The 24,652-nt window shown below is 44.5% G+C and overlaps 1 protein-coding gene across 1 annotated transcript in view; it reads right to left on the minus strand.

Moving 5' to 3' along the window:
• The window catches only part of LOC148038851 (synaptotagmin-5-like), a 117,278-nt gene that overhangs the window by 24,482 nt on the left and 68,144 nt on the right, over positions 1-24,652 (minus strand). Inside the window, exons 8-10 of the mRNA XM_087674742.1 lie at positions 8,918-8,997; positions 8,690-8,840; positions 8,382-8,615 (exon numbers count right to left, since the gene is read on the minus strand). Coding sequence (XP_087530868.1) covers positions 8,382-8,615; positions 8,690-8,840; positions 8,918-8,997 — 465 coding nt within the window. The remainder of the gene's footprint in view (positions 1-8,381; positions 8,616-8,689; positions 8,841-8,917; positions 8,998-24,652) is intronic.

Here is a 24,652-nt window from a genome sequence, read left to right on the forward strand (position 1 = left end):
GGACGATGTCCTTGCCGGTGAAGGTCTCCTGGAATAATCCTGCATCTGTTTTCATAGCTCCGTTGCAGTTCCACACTGCAAACCTCAGGTGGGTCTCGTAGGCCGCGCCCCGTCATTGGCGTTTATCTGTGATGATGACACGACTGTCTCTGTATACTGCCCATTTTCCTGCTTTGCGAGCCTCCAGGATCTGTGGCATGCATTCTTTACGGTGTGCCACCTGTGCGGGTGTGAGGTCATCCTCCAGGTAGACTTTTTCCCCTATTAGAGCTGTCCTTTTAGAGAGGAAGGCTCGTCTGGATTCTAAGTTGGCAAATTTGAGGATAAGAGGCCTTCCCTTGGTGAGGTCTTTCCCTACGCGCCATGCATTCTCCACTATTTGAGGGTCCTCTACTCCCAGTTTTTCACATATTTGCTTGGCACCTGCCAGGGGGCTATCCCCTTCCTTCCATCCGACCACCCAGATGTGGAGTGCTCTAAGCTTTCTCCTTTTCTCCTCCTCCAGTGCTGCATCACAAACTCCTCCTTTGTTGGTGACTTCTTGGCTACCTCAATCCATTTGGAGTTCTCGGCCACTTCCGCTTGTGCTTATTTCACTATATTCGCCCATGTGTTGAGCTCCTTTGTTACTTGTGTCTTCAGCTCGTTGATCTCGGTTTGCACCTTGGTGGGCGTTGTTTCGGTGATTTCTCCTTCCTCCTTCTTGAGTAGGTCTAGCAGGTTTCTATATTCATCGAGCTCGTGCCTCAGTTTTTCGATCACCCTGTTTCTCTCCTGGAGGGAATCGGTCCTTGCTAAATCCTCCTAGCACAGTGAGAGAATGGAATGCACAAAGAGAGAGCGAGAGAGAGAGAGAGAGAGAGAGAGAGATGGGAATTGGTCCTTGCTAAATCCTCCTAGCACAGTGAGAGAATGGAATGCACAAAGAGAGAGAGAGAGAGAGAGAGAGAGAGAGAGAGTATATTAACGTCTCTAAAAGGCCAATGTGGCCTATGAGACCAAAGCAGTACATACAATGATGGTGTGTTTCTCATCTGGAACGAGAAAAAATATGAAAAACATGCCTATAAGACTGAAAAAGAAATGAAATAGTGTCCTATAAAAGGGAAACATGTCAGTGATCTGAAAGTGAGAGTAGAGAAAGGAAAACTCTCCATCAATGATATGTCTGTTCTCTAGGAAGGTGTATCTCTGCATGGCTGAGGCGTCTCGGCATCAGTCTCCTGTGTTAAGGGTCTCTTGTATTGGCAGATAGATCTTCTTCAGCATTCTGACTTACTTTCCCAGGAGGACTTGCGTCCCTGGCATATGGCAATTTCCTCTACATCTTTGCCATGACCTTGTAACTCTTAGAACTAGAACCGTTTCACATGATGGCTTAGTGCCATCATGTATCTTGTAATCAAGTAAACTTGTACTTTTTTCGTAATTAATACAATTACCTTTTACGGAAAAAAAAAAAGAGATGATATGATATGATAAGTTAATGTCTGCAAAAAGGCCAAAATGACCTATAAGACCATGACTTACAATCATCTGTATGGCAACACAACTATCTGGAAAGAACAATAAATGGAAAAATAAAAATGTAATGAATAGGGGTAAAAGCTATACGTAAGATAGAACTCTAGCTAGCAAATAGAGAGCTCTAGCTGATACAACCTCATGGAGGTGTAGATGGTCTAGCTCTAGCACGAGCAATAATCTCTTGTATCCACCTATGGAAGTATCATCAACGCCTCTATCAAGGCCTAGGATGTCTGGATCAGCCAAGTTGGATGGCTCAATCAATCAATATCCCTTGTGTGTGTGTGTGTGTGTGTGTGTGTGTGTGTGTGTGTGTAGGCAATCGAGTTTGTGACTATGTTCAACCCTCTTGAATCTCCCTCACAGAGGAATCTATAAGATGTAAGCTACCTTTCGCTATGGCCTCAATGTCCTAGAGCTGCTACACTCCTAAGGAGCGTGTCACGAAGCCATCATATCTCAAGGAGAAAGACGCTAAGGCAATGTCGATGATCAATGCAACCCATGACTCTAGATAGTGACCCAAATCCATCTCTGAATAGACGATGAAAATGGCCTCAGATCCAATAGTATGTTAGGCAACGGCAAATATATATTGCTTCTCTGTCTCTGATTCTAGTAGACATATCTAGCATATGCCCTGTCTCGTGGTATGGATCTATATTTACAAGTCACAATCTCTAACTAGTGAGAAGAGGTACGGAACTGACCAATAGTGCAACTGATCCCATGTGAAAGGTGGTGTCCATGTATAATAGGCCGACAATAAATGCATCATCTGTAGTACAAAGAAGATGCTCTTTGTACAAAGCCATCTTCATGCCTAGTTCCGACATCGGTGCTAACCATGTCCTCCTTGTGTCTAGCTGGGTGAAGTCCATCTTGATAACCTTGCCAATCTCTAAGCAGCTCAAAGCAAGAGATAGTGCATCGCGGGAGTACTAAAAGGAGCATAGTATGTCCATGCTAAGGGCATGTAGCTCAAACCAAGTTGAGATCTATGCATACCAACACAAAGTATCCCCCTTTTTGGCAAGCTGTTGAGAGGACAGGTCCCATAAGCTTTGTCCATATGTGGCTGATCCAGTGAAGGTCTCTACTACAATCAGTGTGGCTGCTAACTCAACTATGATGATCTCATGTGGAATCTAGGCCTTACATCTCTGTGTGTGTGTGTGAGAGAGAGAGGGGGGGAAAGAAAGAAAGAAAGAGAAAGATATATTAACACCTACGAAAGGCCAATGTGACCTATGAGACAAAACCAAAGTATATTCATGTCCTAATGTCATCTCATCATGAAAGTGAAAAAAAAAATGTGTGTTAGTTTAAGGATAGTATCTAAGATCTCCAGTCTCAAACCTATATGTATAAGATATCTAGGTACAGTAGCTCCTCTCTGAGTATTAAGATTATCATATGGTCATGGCTTTGATGCGGTCTAGGGCAACCTATTGATGTGTCGAGGGGTGAGTCTCCTGTGCCTCGCAATGATGGCTCTAATTTGACTATGGTATGGGCCATTCACTTGTGCACCATGTGCTTGAGGCCATTGTGTTTGGCAAAGTGCTATGGCCCTGTCTAGTGTGACTTTGTGGTGTGGGGTAGATGCGGTTGGGTAGGATGATTCTCTGTCTATTGAACTAGTAGTGCCAATAGAATATAGTCTGTGAAAGAAATATGTCACTACTCTCTGCCTGGATCCCTTTGGACAAGCTGATCTCATGTCTCATAGTAGTCTTGTGTGGTGCCTCTGGAGCTCCGGGAGGAAAAACCCTAGACATCTCTGTAATTCTGAGAATGGAATGTGGAGATAGAGAGAGAGAGAGAGAGAACACAGAAATGAATGAACTCAGTAGGTACAAGCTGTGTATCCAAGTATGCACTCCGCCAACCTTACTCTTACTAATAGAGAAACAAAGTACAAGACTACTAGAAACAGGGCAGAATAAATAGGGGCCAGAAAAGAAAAAACAATGCAAGTTGGCCAGGCTAAATGTAGCTGACTGCTGCTGTGCCATGTGACACCCTGCCTGTCAGACTGTAGCCTACTGTCCAACTACCCTGCTTGACTGCCGAAACCTGTCCATGATCTACTTGATTTCAATTTTCCTGTGCTGCTTGCCCACTGCATGCACTGACTCTCCACCACCTGGAAACAGTCCGCCTTAGCTGCCGCCCCTACCCAACTGCCTGAAGGCCCTCCACATGGCCACTGCTGGTCCAAGGGATGTACCTCTAACAGAGGTGTAGCAGCCCTTTACTCTTCGACTCATAGCTAGGTTCTCATCAGTGGTTTGGGAGGTGATAGATTCAGCATTCAGATGTCAATGAGACAAGGTTGCCCCCTTGCCCCTTTACTCTTCTTGTTTGTAGAAAAGGCTATGAGAACATGTCCCAAAAATGGATCTATAGGTATCTGTTGCATTAGGTTGCCCATCCTAGAGTCTGAGTAAATGATATAGCCATATATGTAGATGGAGATGGGAAGAGTTTGAGGGTCACTATGATGGAGCCTCAAGAGCTCTAATTAATTGGCACAAATCCTATGGATTCTGGGTATGTGAGACTCAACAGTTGGATTGGAGACCATGTGAGGACTTCACTTAGATTCCGGGTGGCACTTTAGTGAGGCACCTGGGTTGTCATGTGGCCATTGATATCACCTTAGAGCAGTAGTTGGCACCCTTACACTTGAGCATTAGGAAAAAGCTCCTTTACTAGAGCACAAACTAGACTTTTTCTAGTAGGTATGGTGGTGGTGGCTAACCAAGTTCTACTTGCAACCATGTGCTATAAGACTTCTTGCTGTCCCTTATCCCAGCAATGCATTGGCCATATGAAGCACCATATCAAGATTTTAAGTTGGTCAGGTTAAAATGGAATCCCGGTGAGGAGTAACATAGCCACGCATGTTATCATTCAGCCTAGATCTATACTGGGGATTGTAGACCGAAGCAGTCAAGATAACGCATTGTTTTTTGGGCTCATTGTGAGGGATCTTCTTCCAAGTGATGAACCATGGACAAAGTTATTGCTATGGAGATTAGCTCTTGCCGATGGAAGAGCATGGCAACCTAGAATTCAATGGATTTTTTACCAAATCAGAACTACAGGATTTGAGAGAGGTTTTGAGTCAGATTTGCAGTTGCTATTATCAGGGCCTGGACAATATTTGCAAATTTGGATGTGGAGAGAGAGAAATGAAATGATATATTAACGTCTACAAAAGGCCAAAATGACCTATGAGACCATGAGTTACAATCATGTGTATGATGGTACAACTGTTTGGGCAAAATATGTAGCACAAAGCAAAATAAGAAAGGAAATTAACTACGGCTATGTGTAAAACATAGAGCTCTATCTAGTAACAATGAGCTCCAAATGGTACAATCTCATGTGGGTATGGAGGGCCTAGCTCTAGCCCAAGCAATAATCCCCTATATCCGCCTATGAAGGTGTCATCGGTGTCTATGTCGAGGCCTAGGACATCTGGATCGGCTAAGCTGAACGGCTCGATCAATCAGTACTCCTTGTCTATGTGTAGACTGTGGTGGTGAGAGAGGCTCTCATCTGGACTGTGGCTATAACTGTATTGAAGTCTTCCAAGTCTCCTTTGCAAAGAAGTCTATGAGCTGCCTCTGTGAAGGGCCTCGGTGTCCTGGAGCAACTGTACTCCTGAGGTGCATGTCACGAAGTCGTTGTATCTCAAGAAGAAAGAGGCCAAGGCATCGCTGATCGGTAAAATCCATGACTTTGGATAGTGGTCCAAATCCGTCTCTAAAGAGATAGTGGAAATGACCATGGACCTCATAATACGCTAGGCAGCACAGCAGATATAATGCTCCTCTGTCTATGGCTCTAATTGGCATATCTGCCATATGCGCTCCTCTGGTGGGATGGATCTATATCTGCCAGTCTCAATCTCTAGAGCTGATGTGAGGAGGTGCGCAACTGACAAATAGTACATCTGATCCCATGGGAAAGGTGGGTTTCCATGTATCTAGGGCGAACAATAGATCCATCATCTGTACTATGAAGGAAATGCTCGCCCAAGATAGAGAAATGAAATGAAATTATATATTAACGTCTACAAAAGGCCAAAACGACCTATGAGACCATGAGTTACAATCATGTGTATGATGGTACAACTGTTTGGGAAAAATATTATGTAGCACAAAGCAAAATAAGAAAGGAAACTAACTATGGCTATATGTAAAACATAGAGGTCTATCTCGTAACAATGAGCTCCAAATGGTACAATCTCATGTGAGTATGGAGGACCTAGCTCAAGCTCGAGCAATAATCCCTCGTATCCGCCTATGACGGTGTCGTCGATGTCTGTGCCGAGGCCTAGGACGTCTGAATCAGCTAAGCTGAATGGCTTGATCAATCAGTACTCCTTGTCTGTGTGTGGATTGTGGCTGTAACTGTATTGAAGCCTTCTAAGTCTCCTTTGCAAAGAAGTTTGTGAGTTGTCTTTGTGAAGGGCCTCGATGTCCTGGAGCAGCTGTACTCCTGAGGCGCATGTCACAAAGCCGTCGTATCTCAAGAAGAAAGAGGCCAAGGCATCGCTGATCGGTAAAATCCATGACTTTGGATAGTGGTCCAAATCCGTCTTTAAAGAGATAGTGGAAATGACCACGGACCTCATAATACACTGGGCAGCAGCAAATATAATGCTCCTCTATCTCTGGCTCTAATTGGCAAATCTGGCATATGCGCTCCTCTGGTATACAATTATTTGAACTTAACTAATTAAATTTCAATTTATTCAACTTTAATTTTGGGCTTATGTGATCGATGATCCGCCAGCACATAGTCTAACGGGCAGCACACATGGCTAGGCTACCGGCAGGGATAAACACATGGAAGTCAACAGGCAGACGACAGCCGTGCAAGGCTGATGGCTACAGGAAGATGTGTCATTGTGCAAGCACAGCAGGTCCATTGGCGGGAGCAGGGTAACTAGTGAGAGCAGGACAGGTAGGTGTGTTTTCTTTTTTAATTTAAAAGGTAAATAATAGTTACCTTAAGCACCACCTCATTAAATTTTGGTGACATGGCTACATCTAACAGTAGGTGACCCAGTAAGGAGCGTGCAAGTCTGACAAGTCATGGGAGAAGGTACAAGGCACATGGGCAGACAGGAAGTACAATGCTTCACTTCCTTCTCTTCTTCATCTTCTTCTTCTTCTTCTTCTTCTTCTTCTTCAATAGTGGTGGGCGAACATGACAAACACACAAGATGAATATGCAAAGAGAACCAGCAAAAGATTGGGCGGCCACAGTCAAAGCTGAAGTCACAAACCCGCTCTGATACCACTGTTGAGTATGGAGCTCGTGAATGAGCAGCAGGCTGTGGCGGATGGAACATCATGGAGGGGGAGGGCACAAGCGAGAGAGAGAGAGAGAGAGAGAGAGAGAGATTGATAATGATACATGAGATATGTGTGATTTAAGTACAAGTGATAGGGCCTGAATATATAGGCTAGGCTGTGTAGCTAACCCTTTCACCCTTATTCAATGCTAAGTGGTGCAAAAGATGTTCACACCTAAACACACTTTTACACACATTAATGTGTGTTCACACACAAGAATAAATAAAGCTAACACCAAGTATGTCCACACTCTTTGCAAGAGGTGGCAAAGCATGTAGGTCAACTCAAATAGGGCATGGAGAGTATGTAGAGGAGAGAGGCTTTTCTGATAATTTAGGATTCTGACACTTTCTTTCACTGCCAACCACATATTTGGCATTATAGGCCTCCTGATTGGTTATTCAGTCAGGCCTTGTATCTTTTTGTTGTATAGTGGTTTGTTTCCCTTCTTTTGTTTTTTGTGAAGTCCCTTACAAGGCTAATTTTGTAAGTTGCCTTTGGATATTTTGTCTGAGAGCATTTGCTCATCAGGTACAAAGTAACAAATGTAAAATGCTTGTCATGAGGAAAATACTCCAGACACATGCTTAATGTGGTGAGATTCACACTTAAGGCATCACTTTTTGATAGTTAGCCAAGCTTCTTGCTCCTTGATGGATAAAGTATATCACAAAATCAGTGATCAGTCAACCATATATTCATTCGCTCCTTGATGGATAAAGTATATCACAAAATCAGTGATCAGTCAACCATATATTCATTCCCTTCTTTCTTTTTAGAAAAATCCCATGTAGGGCCTATATGCATCACCATGGATGCTTTTCTCACTGCATAATGAGAGTTTGCAGTACATACAAGGGCTGCTGTCCCCCCCACACCAAAAAAAAAAAAAGAAGTGTATGTGCACATACACATAAAACAAACGAAATGCACATAAGAAAAGATTTCTTATGTTGAAAGGAGCATGTAAGAGCCCGAAAACCTGCTGCAGACTTAGCATACTAAAATGAAACGATGGTAAAAGGGTGAAGGGAAAGTTGCAGCTGATGGCAAGAGGTTCCAGGCAAGTATTACAACATTCCTTGTTATGCGGTACTTTTGAAGCAGGAAGAATAACAAACTTCAAAGAAACATGTGTCTCACTTACCGCGGTCTCAGTTTACTTTTTCACTGCTCCATTCTCAATTCCATCTCACCTGCAACCTCTATTCTAACCTCTTTCCTCTGCTGCCACTTTTTCTCATTACACGTTCATGTCTAGCTATAATATCTATTGCGTCAAATATTGACAAATTAGTCCTTTTCCGAACTGTCAAAACCAAATGGCAAGCTTCATGATAGAACCTCAAGTACTAGTTAAATCCCCAAGGTCTCAGCCAAGCAAGACACTCTCTCAACAAGGATGGCACAAAGAGTTTCAAATAAGGTGATTGTGCTTTGGATATACACAAACTTCTGTGGCAGAAATATACATACCTCCCCTCTATATCCAGGGGAAATTTCTCCATTTTTCAACTCCTTTACCAAAGGAAGCCATAAGTCCTCTAGGGCTTCAGGCTTCAAGGTCTTTAGCTCCAAATGGGCTAAACCAATAAGTTGGTCTGCTTGGAACCCTTCATCATCAAATACCTTGATTGTGAGCTTTTGTGTAGCCAGATCTTCTACTTCAAATTTGAAATGTTCATTCCAAATAGGATCGATATCATTGTTCTGCAAAAGAAACTAAACTTTAGAGCCATTAAATGAAGGAAAGGAGGCAGAAATCTTATGTAGATCTAGCTTACAATGGTTTTTGTCTTCTTCATCCTGATTGGGATTGGTCTGATGTAGACCTGGGCATATGGATCCGACTTTCCAATCAAATCCTTATTTTTTAATTGCTTCGCTTGCACCAACTTAACCTCAAGTATTCCAGTCACCCTCAACTCAAGATCCCTGTACAGGAGATGATTCGCATGTTATGTTACAACAGACAAGAGCTTACACTCATACACAAACTAGCAGCAAAGAACCTGTAATCTCCTGGCACAATAGGGATGATATTTCGAGCAGGCCAAAGTAATGAGTCCTGAACAGCTGTTTTAATGGTACCCTGCAGACATTAGCTAAAACAATTATATGACTTCTACACTTAAAAATGTGTACTTACACTTTCAGAACATACTAAATTTTGGGACTAAAACCAAGAACCTGAACTGGAAAGAAGTCTAATGTAACATATTGGAAAATATAGCCATAATTGGGCAAGCAGTGACAGGTTTCCAAAAGGGCATGGTATAGTCTATGATGGCAAGAGCATTCAGAAGTGCATATGCTGCAATACATTTAGCATGGAGTTCTTATGACAGAATCATAAAATACAAAAGCTTGAAGATTGCCAAACATAGACTTGATCTGCACTCAAAAGATGCACAGAATCTTAATGCATTAAATCTTTACTATTGTCATCCATGTGCTATGAAGGAAGGCCACCTTACTACTAGCTGTTTTCTTTCAGCAGAAACAGCCCTAGACAATCATGTAAGTTGGCATGCGTATGAATATGAGAACAAATGCATACGGAAATTCGATGACACGTCCAACTCCAATTGTCACTAGATTGGAAGAGAGCAGTACCCGCATTCAATGATCTGACAAAGTACCATCACAGGGTAATTCTATATATAAGCAAGGCATGAATTGGACTGTGGTCATTTAAGACCCTTGGCTATCCAGGAGCATATCAGAGCTATGCATCCTAGAACCACTTGGAGGAAAATAAGGCCTTCGCTGCAGATTACTCAGCCCACCCCTTCTCTCAATAAAATTGACATACTTATGGATTGGAAACTTAAAATATAGCACTCCGGGATGACATATTCGCTCTAAGTAATGGCATCCATGAGGGCTTGTAGGCATATTGTACCCCGTCACTATTTGGCATTTGGATAAAAAATTTAGTGGTGTAAATTCAACCTCAATAAACTTATGAAAATCTATTGTCCTTTTGAAACAAAGGTTGCTCCCATCAAGGTGTATGATTGGAGTGTTTCCATGGTGCACAAATGGCTAACCACTGCATTGCCTCACTCCAATATTTGAGCTGCTAGCATGCTAAGAAGACAATTCCACGCCTCCTTTGGCATTGCCAAGCCACTAGAGTTTTCTCAAATAGAAATTTTCAACAGTTTTTTGCCATATTTATTGCATACAGATTTGGGATTCTTCCAGTTATTGATCAGATTCTTATCTCGACATGCAAAATGTTCCATGTTCTTCAATTAAGTTAGACTTTTGGTTTTGTTAACTATCTCAGCATAAAGGAACCATGCATGCTTGGGAGGCCAGTCATTTCAAAGCTAAAGCTAGTTTTGATGCTCATTATTCTAGAATTTTAGGATCCTACAAATCTATACAAGGGTTGTTTTTGCTCATCTTCCCCTTGTGGTTCAATTTGTGGCCTTTCTCTTAAATCCACATCTACCTCACTCTGTTTTTCAGACTGCTTTTGATGAATATTTTGTGCCACCACTGTTGCAACCTGTTTTTATCCATCCTCTTCTGCAACTATAGCTGCTCCATTCTCAGCCTTGACTTTGACTCTGTCTCTGCTGCCACTTCAGTTGCTGTTTCAGCCATGTACAATGTATATGAAGCTCATCAGTTTCAACCTGCAGATTCTGACTTCATCCTTGTAAAGTTGTGTGTGTGTGTGTGTGTGTGTGTGTGTGTGTGTGTGTGTGTGTGTGTGTGTGCGCGCGCGCGCGCGCCCATTGGCTGTTAATAAGTTACCAACTCTGAAACTGCGTGGTGGGGTTCATAGATTGGGTATTCATAAAAATACTTTGGCCAGAAAAGATTCATTACTGGTGGAACTTGTACAGCAAAGGTAGCCTTGGTATAGAATGCCATCAACAATGTCCTAATATATCCACGACCTTCTTTAGAAATGGGACAATGTTTGATTGATCATTGGAAAGCTTCTTTTGGACATTTTCAAGGAAGAACTGATGGCTGTCCTTTCTCCACTAAATTGACTATGAGTTGGAAAAAAATTCAGGTGGATCTAAAGATGGAGTATCATACAAACTCCACGAGCTCTCTCTGTGCATCTTGAAAGCATAAATAGGAGCAGATTTCCTTTAGCTCTTCAAGAGCTGAGGAAAGCTTATTTTATTGTTGTCACCACATTGACAAAAGAACTTAATGATTTAATTGAACATCACCAAGATTTATAATATAAACTTTAATTATGGTACTTCGAACCAGCCTTCCTCCTCGGATAGGGTGGTAAATAACCTGATTAAGTACTAATTATAGTAACCATAAAATTCACATAAACTGAAAATGCACACTTTACCACTTTAATCTTGGACATTGGACACCCTGCTGGCTCCAAAACTGGTGCCCCTTTCAATAATCCTTTAACTTATATTGCAAATACTTGGAGTTCAACTTGGATCCTCTAATCTCCTCCATTAATCCAAGTGCCACTTGCTGTCAAAACTAACCAGCAAGACTCCAAACCAATTTGCCCTTTGGTTTGCTTGGGATTGGTCTACACCCTGCTCCCTGAAAGACAAATTCCGTCCCAAACTGGCTGGCCTCTTCAATCTCCCATAAATTCCTCAATTTCAACTACTAGAATTCAAGCCCTTGGCCCTCAATTCTAAGCACGCATCCTGAGGTGGCTGTCAAAACCCTAATTTTTGCTGTAAATTAGGGTTTACAGCAGAGACTGACTGAAATCTCTTCCTCTCATGGCTCAAACTAGTGGAAATTGCTGAGATAACTTGAGAGAAGGCTAGGGGATAAGAGAGAATGCTGTAGAGAGACAAATTTCAAAATTTTATTGTAAGAAACACTGAAAAACTGCTACTACCCTGCCCAAACAACCATAGAAGCCGTCACCTACAGGTTAGAACCACTAGAAGGACTGTTGCCTCCTCTTGTATGTTATCATCTACACCAAGGACCTTGAGCTCCTATCACCTGCTCCTAGAGGGCTCCAAATTGTTTTCACTTGTTGTAGGACTGATCCCTGGTGGCTGTAAATCACATTAGCAGCCTCTCCTTGCTCTCTAACAACCTCCTCTCTCACAATATCTGAAATAGACTCCAACACCTCCTAAAAATGCTTTTTCCACTTGCATGGGCAAGTTTTGCCAAGTGGCAAGCTCCTAATCCCATTTTCCAACATTATTCAACTTATTAAATTTTCAGAATATTAATTTTGAAAAATAATTTAATAATTATTCTAGTACTCAAAAATTTTATTTCACCACTCAATAATTAAATTGACTAGGCCAATTTGTCTTTCCAAGTATCCCCGAGCAATTATTTACCCCTAGACCGGTATTAATTAACTAATCAGTGTCTAGTCTCTAATGTTACCACTAACATTAGTGACCAATAAATTAGTCTAGGCCCAAATCTAACACCACCTAGTACACGTCAAACATAACTTATTACAACTTTTGCCCTTGGCATCCATTGCATCCTCGAGGTCCTTAGCTTGTTACCATGAAATAACTGCCATGTGCATTGCATATGCTAACAACCTTGCACGTTTGATTAATAACTTAATCAAATGTTACCGGGGCAAGATTGAAGCATCTCAAAATTTCACGTCCCTTTGACAAACCCCCCGCCCCCTTGAAATCCCTACAATCATCCTCAATCTCGAATTTCCACAATGCATCACAGTGACAACATTGGCCACTCTTGTCTAACCATGCCATATGCCCCAAACCCACTGAAATTTTCCAACTGGCATAACATGATATAAATCTGAAATACAATCTACAACTATTGCTAGAAGCCCATTGGATACATCCATAACTCATATTTCTCAATTGTTATGACTTCAAAACCGCAGTAACGCATATTTTTAGCATAAACTATGGCTGAAATCGTCAATGGCATTTACTATCATGCTACTATCCATGGAACCAACTGTAAATCATTGAAAAGTAAGCATAATTGGATCATAAACTGATCATTTGCTGATCTGAGAATTGATCACAAACTATTGTAAATGTGATCCCAAACTGATCACAAACCAATTGCAAAAACTAATCAATAACTAATGCAAAAACTGATGCAAAACTAATCCTAAAAATGACCATAAACGGTTCTGAAACTGATCAAACTAATCTCAAAAGTGATCATTTTGCATCGATTGGTGAAACAATGCTTAAGCTTCACCAAGAAGCATATGAAAACTTTACCTCTAACTTTACTTGCCTCTAAACCTTCACTAGGTTATAGGCCCTTCTTCCCCTTGAGCATTGTGATGCTTTATACTTTCATACTGTTGTAATTCTAACTTAACTAATATGCAACATTGCATCTAGTTGACCAGCCCCTCATGTGTACCTAACATGCTAGGAGCAGCAAATGCATTAGAAAACATTCTTGTTTGCATGCTTTGGACCATTGCAATTTGACTATACATGGAACTTTGCATACTACCAACCATACCAAGATAAATTTTCCCATACATTGCATGCATTACTAGCAGTATTTTTCCTCATAACCAATAGTAAGCATTTGCATGACCAGGATTAATATCATGAGTAACAAACATAGTGGGCTCTATATTTGCATTGCCAAACTTCCAACATTGTGCCCCAACATCAGGCCAACATTGTTATACATGGGGTTATGCATATTACTAGCCATACTCAAATACATTGAGCCTTGCACACCACGCATTGGTTGCTGCATATGATAAGGAGTTGTGTCATGCATCTCCGTATATGGTCCCTAACCCACCATAGCATGAAAACTAGTGCCACCACCAAAGCACCTTGGCTGCCCCATAATTGCATGTATGCCCTATTGTCTAAAAGACATTGGATTAGTACTTTCCAGTTGGCCTTATATATGCATCAATTGCCCCACTAGCATCAATTGCTTATGCTCATTGCCTATGTTTGAAACATCACGTTGTTGTATTGGCTCTTCCTTCGGTGCGCCTTGCTATCTGGAACTTCTTTAAGACGGTTCCTCTTCTTGCCTTTATTACCCTCCTTTAAGGGATTCAAAAAGTATATGAGCTAAGGATCATTTGCTAATTACACAAACATTTGAGATATCATCAGCTGATCTTTAAAATGGTAATCAATTTTCTCTTACTCTTGTCGGTCATTAGCTTCGGAAGGCCTAGAAAGACCCACATTTTGATCTAAACCAACATTATCAACTTATTGTCCATACTGCATGCCTTGTCCAAGATTAGGCACTGCAATTTTCCCAACACTTTGTGCATTTTCAGATTTAGAGGCATCATCCCTGCTTTTTCCCAGCTCACTATCTGAAGACATTCTTGCTCTAATGCTCACTTGAATACAATTTCAATACTAGAGCAAAGCATTTAACCTTCAATCAAGTACACTGGGCCCACCAAGTCAAGGGAATTGATGGTATCCCAGCAATGGAACCATAAAACTAGCGTTCCTCCTCGGAAAGGGTGGTAAATAACCTGATTAAGCAAAAATTACAGCAACCATCAAATTCACATAAACTGAAAATGCACACTTTACCACTTTAAACTCGGACATCAAACACCCTGTTGGCCCTAAAATTGGCACCCCTTTCAGTATTTCTTTAACATATACTGCAAATGGATAGAGTACAGTTGAGATCCTCAAATATCCTCTGCTAATCCAAGTGCCTCTTGCTGTCAAAACTAACCAACAAGCCTTCAAACCAATTTGCCCCTTGGTTTGCTTGGGGATTGGCCTTCACCCTGCTCCTTGAAAGACAAATTTAGTCCTAATTCTAATATTAGTTGGCTGGCCTCTTGGATCTCCCTAAAAGTCCTCAATTTCAACTACTGAAATTCAAGCCCTAGGCTCTCAATTTTGAGCATGCATCTCGAGGCAGCTATCAAAACCCTAATTTTTTGTGTAAATTAGGGTTTACAGCAGAGATTGACTAAAATCTCTTCCTCTAATGGCTCAAACTGTTGGAAAATGCTAAGATAACTTTAAAGATGGCTAGGGGATGAGAGAAAACACTGTAAAGAGAGAAATTTCAAGATTTCATTGCAACAAACACTGAGAAACTACTACTACCCTACTCAAACAGTCATGGAAGCTATCAGCTACAAGTTAGGACCACCAAAAAGACTACTGCCCTCTCTTGTATGTTGTCATCTGCACCAAAAGGACCTTGGGCTGCTATCACCTACTCTTGAGGACTCCAAGCTATTGTCATTTGCTATAGGACTGATCCTTGGTGGTTACAAATCACATAAGCAACCTCTCCTTGCTCTCTAACAATCTCCTCCTCTCTCACAATGGTTGGAATAGACTCCACTAGCCCCTAAAAAGGTTTTTCCCACTAGCATGGGCAAGTTTTGCCAAGTGATAGCCTTTTAATCCCATTTTTCAATATCATCCAACTTATTAAATTAATTTTTAAAATATTAATTCTAAAAATTAATTTAATAATTATTCTAGTGTTCAGAAAATTAATATCACCAACCAATAATTATATTAGCTAGGCCAATTTATCTTCCAAGCATGGCCGAGTAGTTATTGACCTCTAGACCGGTATTAATTAACAAATTAATATCTAGTTTCTAATAGCACCACTAAAATTACTCACCAATAGATTGGTCTAGGCCCAAATCTGACACGAGGTATCACCTAATACGTGTCAGACATAACTTATTACAACTTTTTTCTTTAGCATCCACTGCATCCTCGAGGTCCTTGGCCTATTACCATGAAATAACTACCATGTGCATCATATGTGCTAACAACCTTGCACATTTGATTAATAATTTAATCTAATGTTATCCGCAAGATTAAAGCAACTCAAAATTTCACATCCCCGTGACAGTAACCCTAGCTCTTGGCATGGTGAACATTACATTGATAGTGAAGGCTTTGATACCAGATGTGTAATGGACAAGTGTATGGGCTTTCGATAAAGGACATGCCAAAAGGAACTTGAAAAATATACAATTTACAAGGAAATCTAATAATTGTGAAATTTTCCTAAGATTTAATGATCATTTCAAAGTTTTGCCCAAAAGGTGGCTAATAAGCAGCTCACTTAAGTTGTAAAGCCTGCCTAGTGCTTAAGTTTGGTCTAGTTGGCTATTTGGGATCTCTTCTCTATCATTTGAGCAATAGAAGTTTGGAAGCTACCACTCTTTCTCGTCTTTGCCTGCAGAAATTGCACGTTTCAGTCATGAAACATGGGTTGAGACTTGACAATGTATACGGAATCAAGAAAATAGTGAATCTTCTCCTCTTTGCCTGGGAAATCAAGCAGCTCTACAACTCTTTTTACAACAAGAACTTACATGTGAAATCTGCTTCAAAGGGGGTCAGCTATATCCTTCTATATGTTAATAATCTCTATTTATAAGAGGCTCAAATTCTACTACCCTAGCAAATATAAAGGCCCAACTTTGTTCCACATTCAACCAACCTTGGTTAGTTGTCCTATTTCTTAGGAATTGAGGTAGTTTAATTTGAAGATAGTATTTTGGTCTCACAGTAAATGTACGCCCTTCGGTTAGTCGAGCAACATTACACTGATCAGACATGGCCTATAGCCATACCACTTGCTCCCACTGCCAAGCTTTCTAAGGATTCTCTAGGTCAGCCCTTTGATGAGTATACTTATAGGTCATGTGTAGGGAAGTAACTCTTGGTTGATTCATACTAGGCTAGGCCTTGCATACTCTGTTTCTTTACTTACTCCATATTTCAATACACCTAAGATGTCACATTGGATTGCTTGTGTGCAGTGCATATAATGAGATATCTTTGGTATACTTATTCTTATGGACTGACTTATGGTCATGGTTTGCTTTTGCAAGTGTTGTGTCCCTAGACATTCGGATGGGTGCTAGTAACATCGCTCATAGTGGTCATGAGATGACTTAGTGCGAATGCACTAAGGGCACTTTGAGGTTAGGGCAGCCAAGTCCTCTTTATAGAACTCCAGGCGCTATTGAGCACATTCATTGTGTAGTCACCACTCTTGGACTCTTTGCCCGTTGACCGACATATCCATACACCGAGATGGTATGGATTGGTGGTATGGGATACCAATCCTTCGGACATGGTCATGGCCCAAAGTACTGCTAACTCCCAAACTCAAGGGTGAGCTTGTTTGGCTCTATGGCTAGGAGGTGAGTCTGATGTCTAGTCCCTTACCACATGACCCATTTTCTTATCAAGCTGACTGCTGATGATTCAAAGTTCCATCACTTCCAGGACTTAGTCTCCACATGAAAGCCCACAGACTTTGAGCATCTTTGGCATTTTCGCTTAGGACATCTTGGCTACGAGTCTCTTTATGAGCTGTGGTGTCAAGGGATGGTTGAGAGCCTTCCATACCTAAAACTATCTCGAGAAGTCTGTAAAGCATATCAGCTACATAAGCAACATCATACACCCTTTCCTCAGCAATCTATCACTCGTGTTACGGAACCCCTTAGGCTCATTCATGTAGATATTTGTGGTCCCACATTCATTGCTACCTTAAATGGTTGTACTTCCTCAAGCACAAGTCTCTACAAGCAAGTTTACCTCCCACAAGTTTTCTAAGTTTCTACAAGAGCATGACATTGCACGCCATCTCACCTCTACCAACTCCCCCACACAAAATGGAGTCATAGAGCATAGGAACCAAAAAATCATGAATTTGGCACACTCTATGCTATTCGCAGTAGAGCTCCCTAAGTGCCTTTGGGTTAAGGCTATTAATACTATGGTGTATATCCTTAACCGATGTCCAACTATAGCAGTCCCTAAAAAGACTCTGTATGAGGCATTTTCTAGCTCTCAGCCTGTTATTTCTCACTTCAGAGTTTTCGATAGCTTGCCTATACGCATACTCGAGATGACACCTCAGTCCTTGAGGAAATCTCTTGATCTTTGTGGGTTATTCTTCCAAACTAAAAGACTATTGCTTGTTCGATCCTCGAACAAACAAACAAGGTGATCACTAGGAGAGATGTCGTTTTTATTAGAGAGAGACAGTGCAATCTTTTGCACTCGACTCTTCGTACTCCCCTCTATTCACATCATTTGAGATTGTGCCTACTGAGCCGGTTCTAATGTCCGCTCCCGACCTTCCTGTAGATACATCAACTTCCAGGCCACCTCCAAAAGACCCGTTACCTCACTAGTACCAACAAACCATGCGGGATTTGCTAAGTGACAAAATGAGACTATATGAAAGACCCATCCTACATGTATGGCACATGGAGACTCAATGGACAAGACAGAACATATCCTCATACTAAAATTCATTATTCAATGAAGATTTGACATTGGTAGAACATAGACAGGAAAGCATGCCTAGGATATTGGAGGCACGAAGGGAAGGGAAATACACAGAATACAAGGATGGTAGAGTGGATATAGCTCCCGATTGAAGCGTTGTGTGCCACCACCCCACCATCCCGCCCCGTTTCTCCTTCCACCATAGCACCTCCCCACCCTTTGTCCTTCAACGCGCCCCCCTCCTTGGCCGCCACTGTGCCACCCTCCCACTGCCTAGTCGTCACATCTCACCTCCTCCCTCCCGGCAGCCACCGTACCCCCCTCCTTCTCCATCTGTCACTACGCCTCCCCCCTTTCCGCCATCTCCCAATTGGACCCACCGCATCTTCTCCCCCGGCATCCAGCCACCAGCACAATCCACCATCCCCCCCTCGGCAACCATCACGCCCCCCCCCTCTTGTTTGCCGGCCTCCGTGCCTCTCTCTCTCCACGCCTATCCGCCTGGGCCTCCCCCCTGCAGTGCACACCCCATCATTGTGACGGGCCGTCCCCCCCCCTCCACTTCTCGCCAACCTCTCCTCACACACTCCACAACCCCCCTGTTGACAGCCAGAAAACCCCCTGTGCCCACCCGCAAGACCAAGCCACCAATGGAGACCAGCACCTTACCCATCGCTGAAACCAACCCGCCCCCCCCCATTCCTCGCCATCACCCCCCCTCCCCGGTTGCTCCCTCCTTTGCAGGGACACCCCCCCGCCCTCTGGCGGCAACACTGCAGCGTGTTTGGTAGGTTCTCAACAAGGACGCCCAATGGAAACCTCTAGTCAGACGCCAGTGCATTCCGCGAGTGCCCCCCAGTCAAACACCTTGCATGTTGTCCTCTCTGAGGAATAGCTCTTAGTTTTCCATGCCACAGAGCTAGAGCTTAAAGAAATAGCAATCTTTGGTCATGAAGTAGGCCACTCCCCATCCAGGGCCCAGTTGCGGGATTGGCTTCACTCCACGTGAGTTACTGGCCAGTTCACCCTATGCTTCCACGAAGGGGGTCATCCGCATGGTCTCTTGGTATAGTGGCTTCACACTAGAGGCATTTGCACTCCACAACAAGTTCCTTAGACACCCGGTTACCCTTCTCTTCCCCGGATTGGCGATAGAGTATCGCCAATTCGTGGAAGGCTTTGGACGGCTCTTCGACATTGTCCTTCTCGCCTCTCTTGTGGATGCAGTGACAATCGCAAGAGCCCCAAAGGTACGGGTGGCAGTGAAAGAGACCAAGAATATTCCACAATTCCTAGAGAGTGAGGCAAGCGGACACTCCTTCAGGCAGTAGGTCATCGTGACTGGGCAGCCAGGGCAGTGCTTGCGATGCCATGACTTTGGGCACGAGGCAACAGAGTGCACGCGCTTCGGAGCTAGGGCAGCTTCGCCGAGAGGCCCACAAGTGGATGCGGACGGTTTCACATGAGTACAGAGACGACAGAGAGTGAGATGGCAGGGGGGGCCAAGGGGTGAGCGTTGCCCCCTCCGGCAGAGCAGCACGCAGCTCCCCCCTCCTCGCCCTACCAGACAAATCCACAGCCCTACACATCCACCCCCCACAGAGGCGTCACAGGCCGTATTACACCCGAGGGTCCACAGCCCCCACCCCCTCCCCACGGCTTTCCCCCAACCCTAGTTTACACCCCCCTTCACCGTGAGCTACTGGTCCCCCCCCACACACGCCAGGCGCCTCTGACCACCCTACCGTCCCTCGATCCTCCCTCTCCCCACCATCACCCCCCCAACCAGCGCCCCTCTCCCCCTCCCACAGGAGGTGAGGAGCCCGAGACGCCGACATCCTCCACCCACCAGCAATCTAGCCCCCCCTCCACCCCCTAGAGAGACACCAATTCATCCGTCCATGCCGCCCATCACACTTTTCCGCAACAGACAGCTACTACCACAGGATTTTTTTCGCAATGGGCCGTGGTTTTACTTGAGAGTTGCGAAGCACGAAGTGTTCCCACTACCCCTGGAGGTGGGAATTTTCATGGTACGCAAGTCAAGGAGTGGCAAGGTCCATCTACTAGCACCACCGGATGGACCAAACTACGCCTTCTTCTTTCAAACCTCTCAGACAGGAGACTGGACGACGACTCACATAGAGGAGGACCTAAAGAGCCAGGTGGCAGACCACATCTCTCAGTGGATGGGAGAAGGTGGTCTGGCACTTTTCTCCTAGCAGTGGCCGGGTTGCATGATGGACATCAACTGGTGGGCAAGGGCCAAGGTCCCTCATCTGAGTCTTTTCTTTCGAGCCCCTCCGTAGTGGAGAGTGCCGATGGATGTGATGGAGTGGCCCTTGGCGGCACAGCCGGCCTATTTCTACCAATGTACGGAGTCTCGCCTCTTAGCCTGGTTGATAGACGGCCTGGTGGTACCACCAGGTGCATCCATCACCCCCATGGTCCGCCCGAGGGCTACCATGGGGGAATGGAGTTTACCATCTAGACTAGCAGCGAAGCACATACGTATACCTCATAGTTTCTCTCTTCTTCCTCAGCAGCTTCCGCACCGAATAGATGCTTGTTCGGTCAATCACACGTCTCCCTATGAGTTTACACCTTGCATCCTGGAATGTGAATAGTCTCCACTATAGTGGGGCACGTGGTTCCAGGAAGTTGATTGTTCGGCAGGAGCTACAGCCTGCCCTTGCCTAACGGATCGACATCTTACTTCTACAAGAACACAAGCTCACTCCCACCCACGCCCAATGGGTAGGGAAGGTACTCCCAGGCAGTTCACACACTTATTGGGAGCACGCCATCGGTGCCCACAGTAGGAGTGGAGGTGTATGCACCTCTATTGGCCCGTTACACCGCCTGTGCACGAGACCACGGGACGATAGTGGCAGGGAGGGTTCTTTGGATTAGATTGGATATTGGGGACTCGTGCCTTGAAGTCCTCGATGTCTATGTCCCTGTGAAGGTTAGGGCACGCAGCAGGTTTTGGGTAGAAATTGCAGATAGACTCCCAGAGGTGGACTCTTGGATCGTTGGAGGAGACTTCAACAAACTCGAGGCTTTAGAGGACCAGCAGGGCAGAGGCAGAAACTACCAAGGCATGGTTGGGGAGGAGCAGGAGGCAAGGGAGGTCTTTCTACTAGCAATAGGAGCAAGCGATGCCTGGAGAGACCCTACCTTCCAGAGGAGGGAAAGGTCGCTCGACTTCTCTTAGGGATACATACGGCTAGGTGAGGTCTTGCTAGAGCGGTTGGACAGGTTTTATGTGGGAGAGTGGGGCGGCTCTCATACGTTGTCCAAACATTACCCGGTTCTCCAAACACTTCATCCCCCAGCATCTGCCCTAAACACACAATCCTGTCAGATCCTTGAATTTATCTATAGGAGGGAGGAGGTGACGAGACAGATTGACCAGATTTGGACCAGGGAGTGGGGCAGGAGGAACTGGATCGCAAAGGAGGTTGCAGAGGTCCTTGCCGAGTCGAGCGGTATCTACCAAGAGGCAACCATATAAGACAGGCAGCAAAGCTGGAAGGAGAAGAGAGCACTCCGGCGAGACCTTGCAGCTACGCAGAGATTATTACAGAAAGCACCAAGGGATCCCACCCTCCACGCACGGGAGGTGCGCGCATGAGCAGCCATTGCTGGCCTAGAGGACAGGCGCTCGAAGTTCTCTTTCCGCACCTCAACAGCTTTATGGGCGCGGAAGGGAGACAATATGCATGGAGTTTTTCCAGGTGCACAAGCCTCGCACCTCAGGAGAGCAAATACGCAACCTTCAAGATCTATATGGGAGGACTCGTTCTAGCCCAGACGAGGTGATGGAGATTGCCACCAACTACTACAGGTGCCTTTTCCAGCAAGAGGCAACCTCAACTAGAGGACAGCGATGTAGAGAGCAGATCTGGGATCACATCCCATCCCTCATCACAGAGGAAATGGGACGCTCCCTCCTAGCCCCCTTCACAAAGAAGGAACTAGAGGAGGCTTTGCATACACAGAACGGGCAGAAATGCCTAGGAGAGGATGGCCTCTCTAAGACCTTCTTCACTACCTTTTGGGAGATGGTGAAGGACTCCCTACTAATGGCCTTCCAAGAGATTTTCACTTCAGGACAGATGCCAGGGAGTCTTTCGACAGGCCTTATCAATCTTCTCCCCAAAGGGAGAGACCGGTTGGAGCTTTCCCAGTGGAGACCGATCACCTTATTGTCAGTGGCCTCCTATAAGGCATTTGCAAAGATGATTGGTAGGCGACTACGCCCTTGCTTCGAGACATCATCTATGACACATAGACAGGCTTTGTCCAAGATAGGAGTATGGGAGCTTTCGCTCAACCGCCAAGACCCACGGACCGCTTATTGCTTGAAGCATTCCAAGGGAGCTCTAATGGCTACCTCTCACATAGCCGACGCGTCGTCGATCCTACGAGTGTAGTGAGCTTACCTTGATGCCAATATAAGTTGCCTTCTCTCTTGCACACACCAATAGCTCCACGATCCTAGATGCTAGCTCAAGCATCCTCAAGCCTCCTCCATCTCCAAGCTCCATCCACCATGGCCACGCGCGCAAGAAAAGGGAAGAGAAGATAAGAGAAGAAGAGAAGAGGAGATGGTGAAGAGCTTCATCCTCTTGATCCCTCACTCTCACACTCTCACACTCCCTCTCTCAAGAGCACACACAAGTAAGAAGAGGAGAAGAAGAGAAAAAGAAAAGAGCTATTGTTAGCCACACACCAAAGAATGAGCTTCCATTCACTTTTTGAACTTTATATATACAAACCCTAAAACCCCATGGGCACCCATCCCTTTTTACATAACCGGCCATTGTGGCAAGGTCCCCTTTTCTAATTTCCTCTTCTTGCTTCATGCCCTAAGCCTATACCCGTCTATTCTTTTACAAGTGGCACAAGAGGGAGCCTGGCACTCTTTTACAAGAGTTTTTGGAGTTTTTGAGGCGCCTTTTATTAAAATTACACTTTTGGCCTCGGCTTAGCTTTAGAGGCCACCTGTATGTCTTTGCTCCTTTTCCATCTTCTTTCCGATTTTTCATTCATTCTTCCGCCTTCTCGGCTTGGGGTTAACATTACCCCCCTCCGAGACGGGTACCAGTCCCATGGCACTCTTGGCGACTCTTGGGGTTTAAGAGGCAGTTGGCGAAGTAGTCGTGTAAGGGCAGGGCCACGTGTAGACTCGGGTGCTCGTGGAAGCTTGGTAATAAGGTTTGTTGGAGAAGCCAAATGGATAGGAAGTGGTTGACGGGGGCCTCCGAAGTCGGTGGTTGGTCGCCTTTGTGATGCTTGGAAGAAAAGGGTGCAGTGCTCTACCTAAAAGGATATCTACCTTATTGTGAAGTGCATTATACTCGTGCTGGTGAAATGGAGAGTTGGGTCTAACCACAAGCTAGCCTCGGTGATATCCCACGCTTGGGGGCCCCATTCGTGCAAGAGGTGCAGTGCAAGTAGCTGAGGGTGACAGGTCTAACGATAGGCGACTGTGACCTCCCTAGGTATGTCCTGCCCTTGATAGGCCCTAAGCGTGAAGTGGGGGAGCAAAAAGGACTAGGGGGTTAGGAGCGGAGCCAGCCGACCGAAGCCACCGAGCACGCCTAACTTGAGGACCCCTAGGTGCAGTGATCATGCTTTACGTGGTGCTAAGTGCTTCTGTAAGTGAGTTGTTTTGTCCATTCCATGTGTAATGTTCCACTTGCTCTTCCTTGGATGCTTTTTTTTTTTTTGTAGTATTATACTAGTAGAACGACAGCATGTACCTAATCTTCCTCGTCTGATTTAGGCGGAGAAGGGGGTCGGATGGATTTGCTTAAAAATTGATGGCTTTGCATGTACCCTTTGAGGTTCATGCAGACGTGGAGAGAGGTGGTGGAGAGAAAGGGATGGTTACACCTAGTGAACTGGCTGTCGTTCATATCCTCTAGGAGAGCTAGGCAAAAGGAGGGGAGAAGGCTAGCTCTCAACATTAAACGCGCCATGGCACAGCTGTCAATGGTGTTAGGGTCTGCTGCTCAATGGACCGTCGTGTGACTTCGGCCAAGTCCTCCTTCTTCCTTCTTAGTTCCTCTTCTTCCTCCGCAGCTCTTCTTTGCCTTTCTTCTTCAGCTTTCCTGTACTCTTCCTCCAATTTCTCTTTTTCTTCTTGTTCTTCCCTTTTTCTCTTCTCGGCCTCCTATTTTGACACCTTTTTAGCACTATTGACTTCTTCCTTTGCTTTTTCTTCTTCTTGTTTCTTCTTTTTCTCTCTCTCCTTGGCCTCCTTAAGGGATTGTCTTTTTGCCTTTTCCAAATCCTCTCTCCTTCTTGCGGCCTTCATCCGGCTTCTTTTTCTTTTGTATTGTCTTCTTCTTGGGTTTCTTGGCCTGCTTTTTGCCCGATTGTTCTTGTTCCTGCCCTTCCTTATCAGTCTCGGTCCTATCGCTGAACCTCTCTTGGTCCTGGTGAGGGGGTGACCTGTCAGGCGTTTCTCCTTCCCCTTATTCTGCATCTTGTGTCTCT

Source organism: Lygodium microphyllum, chromosome 3 (assembly GCF_053477565.2).
Source record: "Lygodium microphyllum isolate KBCC chromosome 3, Lygodium_microphyllum_v1.1.10, whole genome shotgun sequence".
Taxonomy (NCBI): Eukaryota; Viridiplantae; Streptophyta; class Polypodiopsida; order Schizaeales; family Lygodiaceae; genus Lygodium; species Lygodium microphyllum.